Source organism: Gavialis gangeticus, unplaced genomic scaffold (assembly GCF_001723915.1).
Source record: "Gavialis gangeticus isolate Ggan-Ray unplaced genomic scaffold, GavGan_comp1, whole genome shotgun sequence".
Lineage (NCBI taxonomy): Eukaryota > Metazoa > Chordata > Crocodylia > Gavialidae > Gavialis > Gavialis gangeticus.
Genome location: NW_017729032.1, coordinates 153,143,921 through 153,157,646, shown reverse-complemented (window position 1 = coordinate 153,157,646; position 13,726 = coordinate 153,143,921). Strand labels below are relative to the sequence as shown.

At 44.1% G+C, this 13,726-nt stretch overlaps 2 protein-coding genes across 3 annotated transcripts in view; both read right to left on the bottom strand.

Annotated features, from left to right (window-relative positions):
- The window catches only part of INPP4A (inositol polyphosphate-4-phosphatase type I A), a 240,036-nt gene extending 234,513 nt beyond the window's left edge, over positions 1-5,523 (bottom strand). Inside the window, exon 1 of the mRNA XM_019524587.1 lies at positions 5,502-5,523. The gene's annotated coding sequence lies outside the window, so the exon portion shown is untranslated. The remainder of the gene's footprint in view (positions 1-5,501) is intronic.
- Positions 5,524-12,282: 6,759 nt separating this feature from the next.
- Positions 12,283-13,726, bottom strand: part of LOC109302938 (cytochrome c oxidase assembly factor 5) — a 10,073-nt gene continuing 8,629 nt past the window's right edge. Inside the window, exons 3-4 of one of the 2 annotated variants that reach the window (XR_002098968.1) lie at positions 13,307-13,398; positions 12,283-12,652 (exon numbers count right to left, since the gene is read on the bottom strand). Coding sequence is in view for 1 of the 2 variants with exons in the window: in XM_019524902.1 (XP_019380447.1) it covers positions 13,357-13,398 (42 nt within the window). In the remaining variant the exon portion in view is untranslated. Of the gene's footprint in view, positions 13,399-13,726 lie in introns of both variants that reach the window. The other variant, XM_019524902.1, reaches the window with a different exon arrangement.

Below are 13,726 nucleotides of genomic sequence, written 5' to 3'. Positions count from 1 at the left end.
GGGGGGGGGGGGGGGGGGCAAGGGCAGCGCAAAGGGGTGGGGAACAGTGTTGGACCTGCGGCAGCAGTGCAAGGGAGGTGGGGAATGGGCCTGGGCCTGCCACAGGGTGGGGAAAGAGCAGGCCCTGACACTGCTATGACAGTGGGGACAGAGGGGAAGCAGGGGGGAGAGGCCAGCAGGCCCTCCCCTGCCCCACTCCAGGGCCACCACTGGGTGGTGGAGCTCTATTCATGCCTCTACTTCCCCGTCAGTCATGGGGAGGGGAGGCAGGCAGACATGGGCTGAGAGAACTGGGCAGACGCTGGCCTTGCAACGGTGGCGGGGAGAGGGGTGGTTCTGGCCCTCAAATGGCAGTGGGCAGGGTTGGGGAGGAGGGCACGCTGGGCAACTGGCTAGTCAAATATAAAAATCCAGGGTCACCTCCAAATCTTTGCTCTTTAGCCTTGAACTACAGCTCATGCTGAATGGCCCATCTGCAGATGAACCAAGACCCTGGCCACCTACTTGAGGCTTCTGAGATTTTAGATTAGGATTAATCTCTATTTCAAATACTAAAAATTCCATCAATTATGAACATCTGATTAATTGTTTCAATCCATTTTATTTATATTGTGCTATCATTCATACTGCTATTAAAATGCATTTATGTTTATTCTCTCGAGTACTTGATTTTGGTGGGACCAAACCATCCTTAGTTTTCGGAGTATTTCTGGGAGGTCAACAACTCATAGCAAAATAGTTCATACTTTTAGGCTACAATGTGTGAGCCTAGGAAGACCAACTCTGAAGTGATCCTCCTCTGTGTTTATCCCTTCCAGCCATGTTATTGCTGGCAATCAGCTGTTGCAGAGGTCAGCCAGATACAGCGCAACAGCAGGACCAAAAACCTTTCTGGACACTTTCCACTCCACCACAAATTAACACCTCCAAAAACTCCCTTGTGAAAGACAGACCAGCAAAACACTGGAGAGAGCTTTTCCCCTCTGTAGTTTCTCTTCTCTTTTCTATATGCCCTTTTACTCCTGAACCCCGTGTGCTTCTTCCCTCTCTACCACTTCATACTCCTGTCCATATGGCACAGTTTCTCCCTTCCACTTTGCTGGATCTGGTCTACACCAACAACAAGCCAAACTGAGCTGCAGTTAGAGGCAGGATCAGCCCTTGAATGGAAGACATTGCTGACAGAAGAGACTACATATCCAAGTAGGCCATTGTGACAATTGCAGGAACACTGAGATACACGTTTTTTAATAATGGGTGATGTCTATAGATCAGTAAGCAATACCACCAAAATATCACTGTCCTTTTTTACATTAATATCATACTTTCATTTCATACAATCTTAATGAGACTTCATGCTCTGAAAATAATACTTGGGGAGGCAGATGTAAGCACCCAGCCATCCAAGGAAACCTCAACTACCCTAATACACTTTGACACATGGGGGAGAAAAAGTATTTACACATTTAAATAAGAGCTATTCCTTCTAGGGTTCAGCTCTCCAGCTTCTTTAAAGACTGGGGTAGGAAGTACCATCGCTGTTCTCCTGAATTTCAAATAATTTATTGTTAAACAAAATAAGAATGCATTACTCAAACCTCTGTATCCCATCTTACTAATTTATTACATGTTTAATAAACTTGTGCTAAAATATCCAAACTGGCCAAAATGTATTGACAAGCATGGGGGTAAGAAGGGAAGAGAATCCTTTTCCTGGCAAGATTTCATGAAGAAACCTCTTACATTTTCTTTTACTCTCTACCTTCAGACATTTTTAAAAAGCTAAGTAGTATCTCTCAATATTTAGCTACTTCCCTTTCTGTAACAGAGGTTAGCATCTGCTGTAATGGGAACAAATGGAAATGGGAGTACAGCATGCTCCACTGCCTTGTTTTAGCTGGTGCCACGCAATTAACTCTCACTTTCAAACAGGATGAGGGAAGCATATAAATGATAGCTAGGCAGGCGTTGGAAGAGCAGGTCAGCCAGCAGCTCCTGCAAGGTTCCTTAATCCTCGTATAGTGAAAAACCACAGAAACCAGCTGCGTCAGTAACACCCCTCTGCAAGTGATGAACTTCCTCTTGGAGGCTCCTTTTACTTACAATGCTCATCTCTTCCACCTTTCCTATCCCATTTGGCCCACTGCACCCACTCAATCAGATTTGTTCTTCACCTCTTTTCATTTCTGTCTCACATGATTTGGTGGCCAGAAAGAGAACGATTTCTAACTGGATGGGGCAGCAAAAGCACAAGAACATTACAAAGGGGACAGAAAAGCAGCTATGGCTGCAGAAAGTACAGAGCAAGCCCAAGAATGTAATTCTGCATGGGGCCTAAGGCAAATGGGAAACACTACGTTTTAGTCTGGGGTGAATAGTAAATCCAGATATGCAGCCCAAGATTGTTTAAATTTGTTTGCCTGACCACTGTGGATCCAGCAAAGCCATTTTAGAAAGCCATCATATGGTTTCCAGAGCTTTTAGTTACAGGATGACCATATTTCCTCAAAACAGAACACTCTGCTTGCCCCCTCCCCACTCTCCAGCATACTCAGCTGTTCTGCAGCTGAACTCTGGCAACCAGCTGAGCACTCCGAGAACAGGAGCAGATGGCAGGACATCAAACCAGTCCCATTTTAAAGACCCAACACAGGTATCCCACTAAACATGGGAAAAAAGCATTTATTTGACCAAACCAACAGGACAGCTGGGACAGGTATTTAAAATGGGACTGCCCTGGCAAGAGCAGGACACATGACTACCAAATTTAGTTGGTGAGATGATAGTTCCACATTAAATCCAGGGAAAAAGAGGTACAGCTCACCAAGAGCAGACTGCAGGACAAGATGAGAAGGGGAGAGAGGCAGGTTTGTTAGAATGACGACTCAGGGTTCAGACAATGAACGGCATGTAAAACGGAAGTGTAGATCAGAGGTTTGTACCGTGTCCTAATGAATCGCTGGTGTCACATCAAAGAATCTTGCTTTCTGTCTTTAGCCTGTGTTATGCCTCTAAGTAACAGCAAATCAAAGGATGAGGAATGGCATCTTCCAGTAAAGGAATCTACAGTAGAGGCCCAGTGTTTTAGTTTTAAGATCAACTCCAGATGGCACCTGTTTGACAATATAAACTGAAGGGCTCTGCCTTCTTCTTTTTAATCCTTTTGCTTTTTAATTTGAAAAAAGGTCCCCAGATACCCCCTGCCACAGAATCTGATGAAAGAGGCAGGTCTCCTTACGAAGACCAATCCCTTAAACAGCATTACCATAATCATAATAATGCACTTGATTGTTAGTGTAATCATCGTGCAAAGTACTAAGGTTTATTTATAAAAATGCTAAAATTCAAATGGATGCAAAGGTCCGCTGCGCTTTCATACCACTCTGTCCCTCCTCCAGTACCAAAAGTCAGCACTGGAGGTCAGTGAGCTGTGGGAGGACAGTTATCAGGGTTTAGGGTTATATTCTTCCTGAAGTCACGTTGCTCACTGAATTTAATTTTCAGAGGCAAAACAGCTCAAAGAATGAGATTTAAGAACAAAAGGCCTTGAGAGAAGCACAGGCGTAGCATGGTTTTTACAAGAGGAAACAGACACCCTTGTTTCCAGGACAACCACACACTGTCAACCTTACCTCACCTGACACAACAGAGCATTTGAGTGCATGGCACACATACTAAGATTTCTGTATGAGTTAAGGCTAGAAAACAACAACCATATTAGCTTGCTCTTCACCATTGATATGAATGAATATACATTACAGGTTTCTGCTGGCAGCTGTTTCAGTTAAAGGTATGAAGAGCTGTAGCTTAAGTGGTGTCCTGTGACAGGTGTGCCTGCACAAGCCCCTAGTCTTGATGCATTTGCACTGGCAGAATTGTGCTGTGGTTCTCTTTGGACGAAGATAGGGGAATCAATATCAACAAGTCTTGATGCAAAGAACAACTTCGCTGCTATTTTTGCTCATGCACTGGGAGCTCTTTGCTGGTCTAGCATGCTATTCCTCCTAGCCCAGTAACATGCTGCCAGAGTAGGGTGTAGCCATACTGTGGTACCACAGCACCCATTTACAAAGTCAAAACACATGCAAAAGCAAACACGTCATCTTCTTTCTTCTAGTTTGCCAACACAGGGAGAACATCTAAAATAGTTATTCCGGAAGAAGTGTCTCTGAAGGCTATTACATCCAATCCTCCCCCACCCCTCACCATGGGGTCCAATTTAGCATAATTTCATTTCAAAGCAGAGGTTAAGGGTTTCACTCTCTTTCCTTAGCCTACTCCTCCACCCGCCAAGAACTGGTTGGCAACCTAAGGGGCCTAAGGGCAGAATAAGACCCACCATGTGACTGTATTCAGCCCATGAAGCCAGAATGTCAGCACTCAGTTTCTTGAGGCTAGAAAACCACAAACTCTTAGCTTGCTTTCCACCACTAATATCAGTGAAGTCAACGTGACCGGCTTCTGTTGGCAGCTGTATCAGATAAAGGTGCAAAGAGCTGTAGCCTGAGCAGCACCCTGTGACCTAGCTGTGCCAGCAGAACCCCCCCACTTGGTGCACTTACACTGATGCACTTATGCTAGCAGACCTGTGCTGTAGTGCTCTTTGGAAGAAGGGATGGGGATTAATATAGCAGCACAACTTTGCTGCTATTTGTGTGCATGCCCTGAGAGTGCTTTGCCAGTCTGGTACACTAGTCCTCCTTGCCAGGTAGGGGTATGTAGCCCTACTGTGGTATCACCCATTCATGAGTGCAGAAGCAAACACGCCCTCCTCTACAGACCCCTAGAAAATGAAGGTCAGGAGGGCATCCAGTCCAGTGGCTCTCAACTTGTTTTGTACCAGGACAAAATACGGTCAGTCCCAACCCAGTGCCCCTCATTCCTGACCTGCTGCCCCCCACCCTGCAATGTGTGGGGCAGGGGGTGGGTGTGTGGGGGGCAGGGGCTGGCAGGCTGGACTCTGCCTGCCTCCAAGGGGAAAGCTGCAGTTTCCCCATGTTTCTCTCCTTTAAAGAAGAATCCATTTTTAATGTTTGCTTGCAACCCTTTCATATATTCTTGTGACCTGCTTTAGGCTGCCACGCACAGGTTGAGAAACGCTGTACTAGGCAAAGCAGGACCGCCCCCAACCGTCTCATCCCGGTCCAGCCGGGTCCTACAAACCTTCAGGGATAGAGGGCCCCCACCTCTCCCGGGGGCCTGTCCCAGTGCTTCACCGCCCTCCTCCTGAGAAAGTGCTTCCTAACCTCCAGCCTGAATTCCCCTAGCTGCGGCTTGAGCCCGGTGCTCCTCATCCTGTCGCCTACCCTCGCCGAGACCGGCCCCGCTCCGGGACCCGCCTTCAGGCTGCTGTCAAATCCCCTCTGAGCCTTCCCCTCCGCGGGCTCAGCCAGCCCAGCTCCCGCAAGCCCCCGCACGCGTCTGGCCCTGTTCTTCCCCCGCGGGCCCGGCCTCCCGGAAATGGCGCCCCCGCAGGCTCCCCCGCGCCCGCCGCCCCTTACCCCGGGGCCGCCGCCGCCCTGCTCGGCTGCACCGCTAGCTTCGCCGGGCTCCGGCTCCCGCCTGCCCATGCGCATGCGCAGCCCGCCAAACCACTCAGCGAACGCAGCCCCGCCCCCTCCCGCTGGCCCCGCCCCCCGCCGTTAAATACCCACCGCCTTGCAACGGCCCCGCCCCCTGCCGCAATGCTGGGGAGGGGGCACCCTGTCTGGAGGGCCCCGCAGCGCGTACGCCCTTCTGTACGTGCGCCCCTCGCATGACACACGTACTTACATACAGCCGGGCAAGTACACACCCCTAGGCAAAGCCATGCCTGCATGTGCCCGCGGGCACGCACCCCAGCATAGGTACACACCCGTCTGAACAGCTGTGTATACATCCCATCTATGCATGCACACAGGTACACATACCCACAGCCCTAGGTAAAGCCATGCCTGTATGTGCCTGCACCCCACCATGTGTACACACCCTTGTATTCTCTTGCATTTCAAATAATTTATTGTTTTAAGTAAAATAAGCATGCATTACGCAGACCTCTGTATCCCATCTTACTCCCTTATTACATATTTAATAACCTGGAGCTAAGATATCCAAACTGGCCACAGTGTTTTGATAAGCATGGGGGTAGGAAGAGAAGACAATCCTTTTCCTAATGAGACTTGATGAAGAAATCTCTTAAATTTTCTTTTACTCTCTACCTTCAGACATTTTTAAAATGTGTTAAGTAATATTTCCCAATAGTTAGCTACTTTCCTTCCTGTAAGAGTGGTAAGCATCTACTGTAATGGGAACAAATGGAAATGGAAGTATAGCATGCTCCACTGTCTTGTGTTAGCTGGTCCCATGCAATTAACTCTCACTTGAACACAGCGGTGTATTCACCCCCATTTATGTGCACACAGGTACACATGCACACATCCCTGCCTGTAGACTGGTGCCTGTATGTACATGCACAGGTGTGCACACCCCAGTATGAATACACAAGGGGTACATACATCCCTCTATGTGCACACGCGCACATTCCTGTATGCAGGCACATGCCTGTATGTTCACACAGGTCCACCCATGTGTACACAGTCACACACATGGGAGTTTGTCATTAACCCACTTTCCAAATACGACCCAGCCCATTCAGGTTTTTCCTCCCACTGCCAGAAAGTAGGTGCAGCTTCAGCAGCTGGGCCACTATGTACCAAGACAAGGGCTAGCCATTTCTTACACGCTTGCCTTCTCGTCAAGGAGCCCTAAAGTAAACCAAGCTTCACTTTGCAACCCTGCTTGTTTGGAAGTGACCCCGCAATTCCACCATAATCCCATGGATTACCAAAAAGTGAGGAGGCTGATACCCACATTGGGATGGGGGCACAAGGCCCTTCAATAATCCCTAGTCTCCAGGAACTGTGGCTTTAAATAAAATCTCAAGTATAATAAAACCTAAGATAAAAATCACAGGAGTTAAAAAGCAGTGGAAGATGCCTGAGCCATAAGACATTTAAGGGTGTTATTTGCTCCAGGAAGAACTTCAAGGAGGACAGAAAAGGCACCTAGGGGCTCATATTTATCACCAAAGTTTTTGGTTTTGATTTTGTTTGGTGGGGGGGAGGGTTATTCAATTAAACCCATGTCCCCATTTAATTTAAGCTTTCAGGAATGCAAGATGCGAAGGGTTTTCTGGATCATTGAATCCAGGCCCCTGCATTCACAAGCAATCATGCATCCAAGGAACCCCCAGTATTGCCACTCCAAACTCTCACACAAGTACAAGCAAAAATACTCCGAACACCAAGAGTACACTATATCAGTGATTCTCAACCTTTTTTGTACCAGGACCCATTTGTAAACATCAGTGACCAGGCCCGACCCAGGGCCCCTCACTCCTGACCTGCAGCCCCCCATCCCCAGACCCCCAGTGTGTGGGGCAGGGGGCCCAAGCAGCCCTTTCCAGGCTGGAACACTGCCAATCTTTAAGGGAAAAGCTATGGTTTCCCATGTTTTTCTCCTTTAAAGGAGAATCCATTTTTAAAGCTTATTCATGACTCTCTCATATATATTCTTGCGACCCAGTTTTGGTTCACGACCCATAGGTTGAGAATCACTGCCCTATAACAACAGTTAGTTACCTTGTAAGGCTGCAGGCCAGACTGACTCTGCTTAGGTCAAAAACTAGGTGGTGGGTAGATGTTTCTCTTCTCCTCCTCCTCCCAGCAGCACTGGGAGAGAAACTCCAGTAGAAACCCTCCTGATCAAATGACTCCATAAGCTTGGTTGTTAAGCCCTTCCCTACAACACACTCTAGGTAGAAGCAAGGCAAAGGAAGGAAGCTAAAAAATTCTGCAGGTGGATTTTCAGAAACTGACACTTTTGCTTCTAAGTCACAAAGAGCACCTATATACATGCCTGAACACCTACTCCCTAATCAGCACACTCCAGCAGCCTTGGCGTTACGTGTATTCAGTGTCCCCACACTTCAGAATGGCAGGCGGACACTTTAACTAAAGCTTGTCAAACGAGCTGTAGTTAAAGTGCTCCCACCACCATTTTGAAGTGTGGGACACTGAATACACAAGTTGCTGCAGGCACTTTAATTAGAGGAGGTCCTGAAAGCTGCTCTAATTAAAGCACCCACCCCCTACCCCAGAGCACGTATAAAGATGTCCAAATAGGTGAAATCACCAAACAGTTTTACTTCTGGATTGTCCCTGACACTAGATGTTTTAAAAATAAACTGTTTTAACCAAAGAAGTCTATTTTAGAAGCCTACATTTTCCCCATCCAACTCACTTCCCCACAGAAACTTAAACTGAAAAAACAGAAAACCAAGGGAGGAACATCTCACTTCTTAACTTTCAGGACTATCACCACCTCATAACAGGCCAGGACCTAGTTAGATTCTGCAAAAAAAAACTTTCTTATGTGTGTGGCCTAATTTCAGTAACAGTAATTAAAACTTTCATAACTTGTTCTTGAAAAAATATCCAATCAAATTTTGCATAAAGAGGTCCTGATACACACTTTATTTTTCTTATCTTCATTTAACCTCCATAACCTTCTACATTTAAAGAAGTATGAGCACTTTAAAAATTGGCAAAAGACTCCATTAGCAGTCATCAATCTCGGGAGACCATGGACACTACATTTGGTGGGTTACAGGGTACCACCACAGCTGCTTGAGTGGTTGAGGAGTCTGACGCATGACAAGCAGACCCTCCAGCAAGTTGCACATACAGACTTAGTTGCGCCAGTATACAAAACACCATTTTGTTTTGCCTGTCTCTGACACCTCTCTCTTTCTCATCATTGACCTACTACATCTCACAGTGATGTAGGTCCTGCTTCATGGCAGCTTTCCACTAGCAGCGATCTGAAGTGACTGATTCCCAGCGTTGGCCACCGACGCACAGCTCACAAAGGTTCTTCTTGCAGACATCAACCAAACAGAGTTTTGGCCATCCAAGTTCATGCTTGCCAGTAACCAGCTTTCCATAGATTTGACCATCGCCCATATGATTCTCATGTCCTACCCAAGAGAGACGTCTCTGTCTCAGGAGCACAAACATACTGGGCATCATGACCCATTCCAGAACAGAGAAGTTGGAGATCGTGTCATGCTGTGTTATACCCAAGATACGGCAGAGACATCAAAGATGGAAACCGTTCAGTTTTCCTTCTTCCTTGGCATAAGGTGTCCATGTTTTCCTGCCATATAAGAGAGAGCTAAGTATACAAGTGCTGTAAATAGATATTTTTGTTGAGATGTAGATGGACATCTTATATTGAGGCAAAAAAACCCTCAAAGAATGAGTAATTCATCAGAAAAAAAAACTTGTAAAGAATTAAGAAAGAAACACTAGGCATATAAAAACAACAGCTTAAACCACACAGGGCAGTTGGCAGTGTTTTGTCAACTTATTCATTTCTGTGTTAAATGAAATCCCTATGAAGGGTTAATATTTTCTCTTAATTTTACCCAAGGAATGTAAGCGGCTCTCAGAGATAGCAGAATGGTTTGAGTCTCTTGGGCAATTATGCAATAAAAATATTTTTAGACAGGACATTATTCTTCACAAGATTAGAATGAGAGAAAATTCTCTCTCAAGTCATTTAGGTAATCATTTAAAGATGCAAGTTTCATACAAGTTGCTGTGTGTCCTAGATACTTCAACAGTTCTGTTTTCAGGCTATAAAGCTCTACCAGTGTGTTTTGACTTTGAATAAAGTACAAAAAGTAATCTCTTACGAGATTCAAAATGGTAACCTTAGAGCACCGACAGAGTATTTATGAAATACTGAAATGTCAAATACCAAATACTTTATTAAAATGTAACAATGATTGACCCCCTTTAGAGTATATTCAATGAGAAGCATGTCCTAAACACTTACTTATATTTGGCCAGAGGATTTTCAGGTGAAGTTTCTGGCGATGGTTCTAAATGTAGTTTGATGATTTGGCTCCTGCGTCTCACCACAGCAGCAATCATCTGAGACTTCAAAGTTACAATCCCTCCCTTAAGGAAGATTCATGTTTGGGAACCCTGGTCTTTGAGTCCCCAAAATATCCCAGTAATATTTCACAACTAAGACCTGACAAGGTTCAGAGTAGGCAAATGAGATGATTGATCTTTCCTCAATTTTTCCTATGAAGGAAAGTGAGTAGTATATCTGATTAAAGTACTGGGCAGAGACTTCCCAGCATTATGACATTTTTTTTAAATGTTTTGTGCTTATACAAAAATTGACAGGCACATTTTATAAATCCCAAACAAAAACAGAAACAAAAAGAGAACTTGATAAAAAAGGTGCTTGTACAAAACAACCAAATATATATATTTTTATATTAAACTAGCAGACCACTGTACAATTTAAAAAAAAAAAAAAAATGATTCGTGGGTTCATCATTGCAAATACCAGTCTATCTTGTGACTCATCTTCCCACTGGCAGCAAATACAAGATTTATCAGAAAAAGATTAACTTCCTTTTAAGCAGCTGCCTTGTAATAAATTAGCCAGAGATTCACAAATCCAACATGAAACCAAAGCTACCGGTTTAAACGACAGCATAAGCAGCATGACAAGTACATGGCTAGCCCCTATGTAAAAAATCAGCTTCATGGGATCATATGCTATTATCCATTACACAAGAAGAAAATTTATGTAATTCTCATTTCCTAATCTTGTTTCCTATTCAGGTTGGCGAAAAACTTTGATTTCTCCATTAAAGAGTTGTACAAGGCCTTGAGCCTAAAAAACAAACAAATCAATTTCCACTGCCACTCCCTCCCTAAAAAACCTGCACGGTAGCCACTTTTAAACTTCTTTAATATTAGCTGAAAAAGACCTACTTAAAAACTAGTTTAATTTGATCAAATACTGTATAAACTGAGCATATTTAGGGACTGGATTTTTTAAAAAAATGTTTCTTGCTTTCTCTTGTCTCCTGTTTAGAGGCCATGTTTCTGTGTTCATCTTTTATAAAAGGAACACATCCATCACATTATTTCCTGATGACACTACCATACATTTCAAGTACAAAATATTCTAGAAAAAGGAAGGTTAACAGAAGGGTTCAAATGTCCACAGCAGAGGGACAGGGCATCTTTTGGTCTGATATATACAGGAAATATGCCCTGCCCTGGTCAGTTAAAAAGTCTCAGAAAAAACACTGGCAAAGTTTGTAACTAAGTACAAGAAACATCTGTATGCAGATACTGAACTAATGTCTGGCAAGGTTTTTTATTCTGTATCCTACCCCAAGGCTTCCCTTTGGAACTACCAAGAGTGGTGGACTTGCTGGGAGAGGCATGCCTTTGTGCCCCCTTGGTTTGGATAACTAAGGGAGGCATCTTTATGGGATTTAGACTAAAGGAAGCACCCTAAGTTCTTGCAGTGGGTCAAGCACCCTCCAGGTCTATAAAGCCTGTGCATTTCGAGAGGTACAGAGCCACTAACAGACCAAGACTGTGGTGGCAGCACTGTCCCCAGGCTCACGGGTGTGCTCCAGGAAGGGGGTCAGCCAGACACGAGGCACCTCAGGGAGGCACTTGGAGCCTGGTAAGTAGATGGGCGCAGAATGTTTTATTTTTTTTAAGAACTACTGGTAAGTTTAGTACAGTATTGTTTTGTTTGTTTGTATGCTGTACTCTTTTTTGTTTGTTTTAAACTGCCGGTGCAAATCTTGCTGCATTTTCAAGGTGTAAGGTTTATAAAACAGTTAGGACAAAGTGCATGGTCTGTTTCCGCTGGAGACAAACTACTTCAAGAGCAAAAGCCAAAGGAGGGGTCTTGGGGAACTGCAATTGCATAACAGGGAAAATTGAATGGCACTGTATATCAAAAAATTCCTGATATCAAAATACTTTGATGTTATACAGGACACACAGATCTGACTATAAATCCCTTAAAATGTGTCTATATAGATATATAATTTTCAAACTGTCAGGAAACACAGAAAGTTAAAAAGTTACAAAATGGGTTTATGGAATGTAGTTTCTGTTTGATGATTTTTTTTTTTAAAGGGTGGAATTGCAGTGAAGTGCTTTTGTTTGAGAAGACTAAGAGTCCTCCCATAAGAAAATTGGGAAATTCTTGTAAACAAAGGTCTTCTAGATAAAGATAAGTCAGTATTCTCCTAAACTGCTGGTTAAGTGAAAAAAGGAGACATTTAACCACCCTAAAATCTTGACCTACAGCTTCTTAATTTTATTAATATTTGTTAGAATGAAACTGCAGTTCCCTGAAAAGCATCAGTGATTGTGTGACAAGACCAAATATCTGAGACAACCAGAATTATTTTAGAGAACCCAAATTTTAATGCAGCTTTCCAATAGTAAGAGGCTATAATGCATTAATAAATTTTACACTGATAATCCTATTCAAAGTAATGTTGTAACACAGTGCTCAACCTCTATGGCCCTCCAGGCTAGATGAGTGGTGTGGGGCTGGTCTGTGGGCCAGATCCAGGTTGGTCCACAAGGTATGCTTGCAGATGCAATGTGGCTTGCTAGTGTGACCCTGGAAGCCGCATGCAGTTGCAGTGCCACTGCATGCTGGCACAACCCCGCCAGCTGGATCTGGTTGTAGCAATACTGTGCATCTGTCCAAACTAGCATGTGGGGCTCTGGATCTCAGGGTTCTCCACAAGTCCAGAAATTTGGCACCAAGGGGAAGAGGTAGCAACATTAACTGCCATGGCTCTGTGAAAAATTAACCCGTTACTTCTCCCATCACCAAATATTGGGACCTCTGGTAAGCACTACAGGCCAAAGAACATGGCTCCGTGACTTGGAGGTTGAGCCCCACCGTTCCAGAAGGATAAAATAAATGCCACTGCTCATGAGTGACTGCACGGATACCAATGCTACTCTTAAATAATCTGGAATAACTCCTTATTGAGCAACATAAGCCTCTGGGGAAGGAAGTGACTAACTCATACATTTCTTAGTCTTACCAGTTTAGAAAATGAGGTCTCCTGAATGACAGTGCAAAACAATAGTACCAACCTCCACCACCGAGTAATATTTACTATGACTGCATTTCAAGGTTTTTAGATACATTATAATTTAATACCGAAGAGGGAATCTAAACTTGAAAATAAACACCGAGTTAGCTGACACTGCTCTAGCTCATTTTGTAGTTCATACAATTTATTAAAAGTGCACTGAAGTTCTCATGTCAGCCAGAACAGCCAGCCTAATTACTTCCTTGTTAGCATTTTGAGGTTAATGGACATTTATTAGAGTCCTTGAAATAGGTATTTTCCATGAGAATATTGCATGACTGACAGGGTACAACAGATGTATTCTTGTTTTACTTAAGGTACTGATGTATCCATGATTCCCCAGGCTGGCATTCAGAAAGGCTTCAGTATCCTTTCCTTCCTCTGAATCTCGATCTGGAATCCAACTGAAGATTGAAGAAAAATTAAGTCAACATATTGCTAAATATGATACAACTGCTAAAGGAATTCCCTACAAGTACCTGCATTTCTATTCCTGGCACTTTACAAACAGGTACACCATAAGGCAGAGGTCAGCAGAGAAAGAAAGAAATAGAATTTCTGGTGAGAGCTGGGCTGCACTACCTTCAGACATGTCACTCACGTTAAACATTAATTGACCGATGAACAGGGATCCTGGTTTCCTCTAATAAACAACCCCAATTTTCAGATTTAAAAAAGTAACCCGAAATGCACATTTTTTCATAATTAAAATGAAACACCACTAATGTGTGT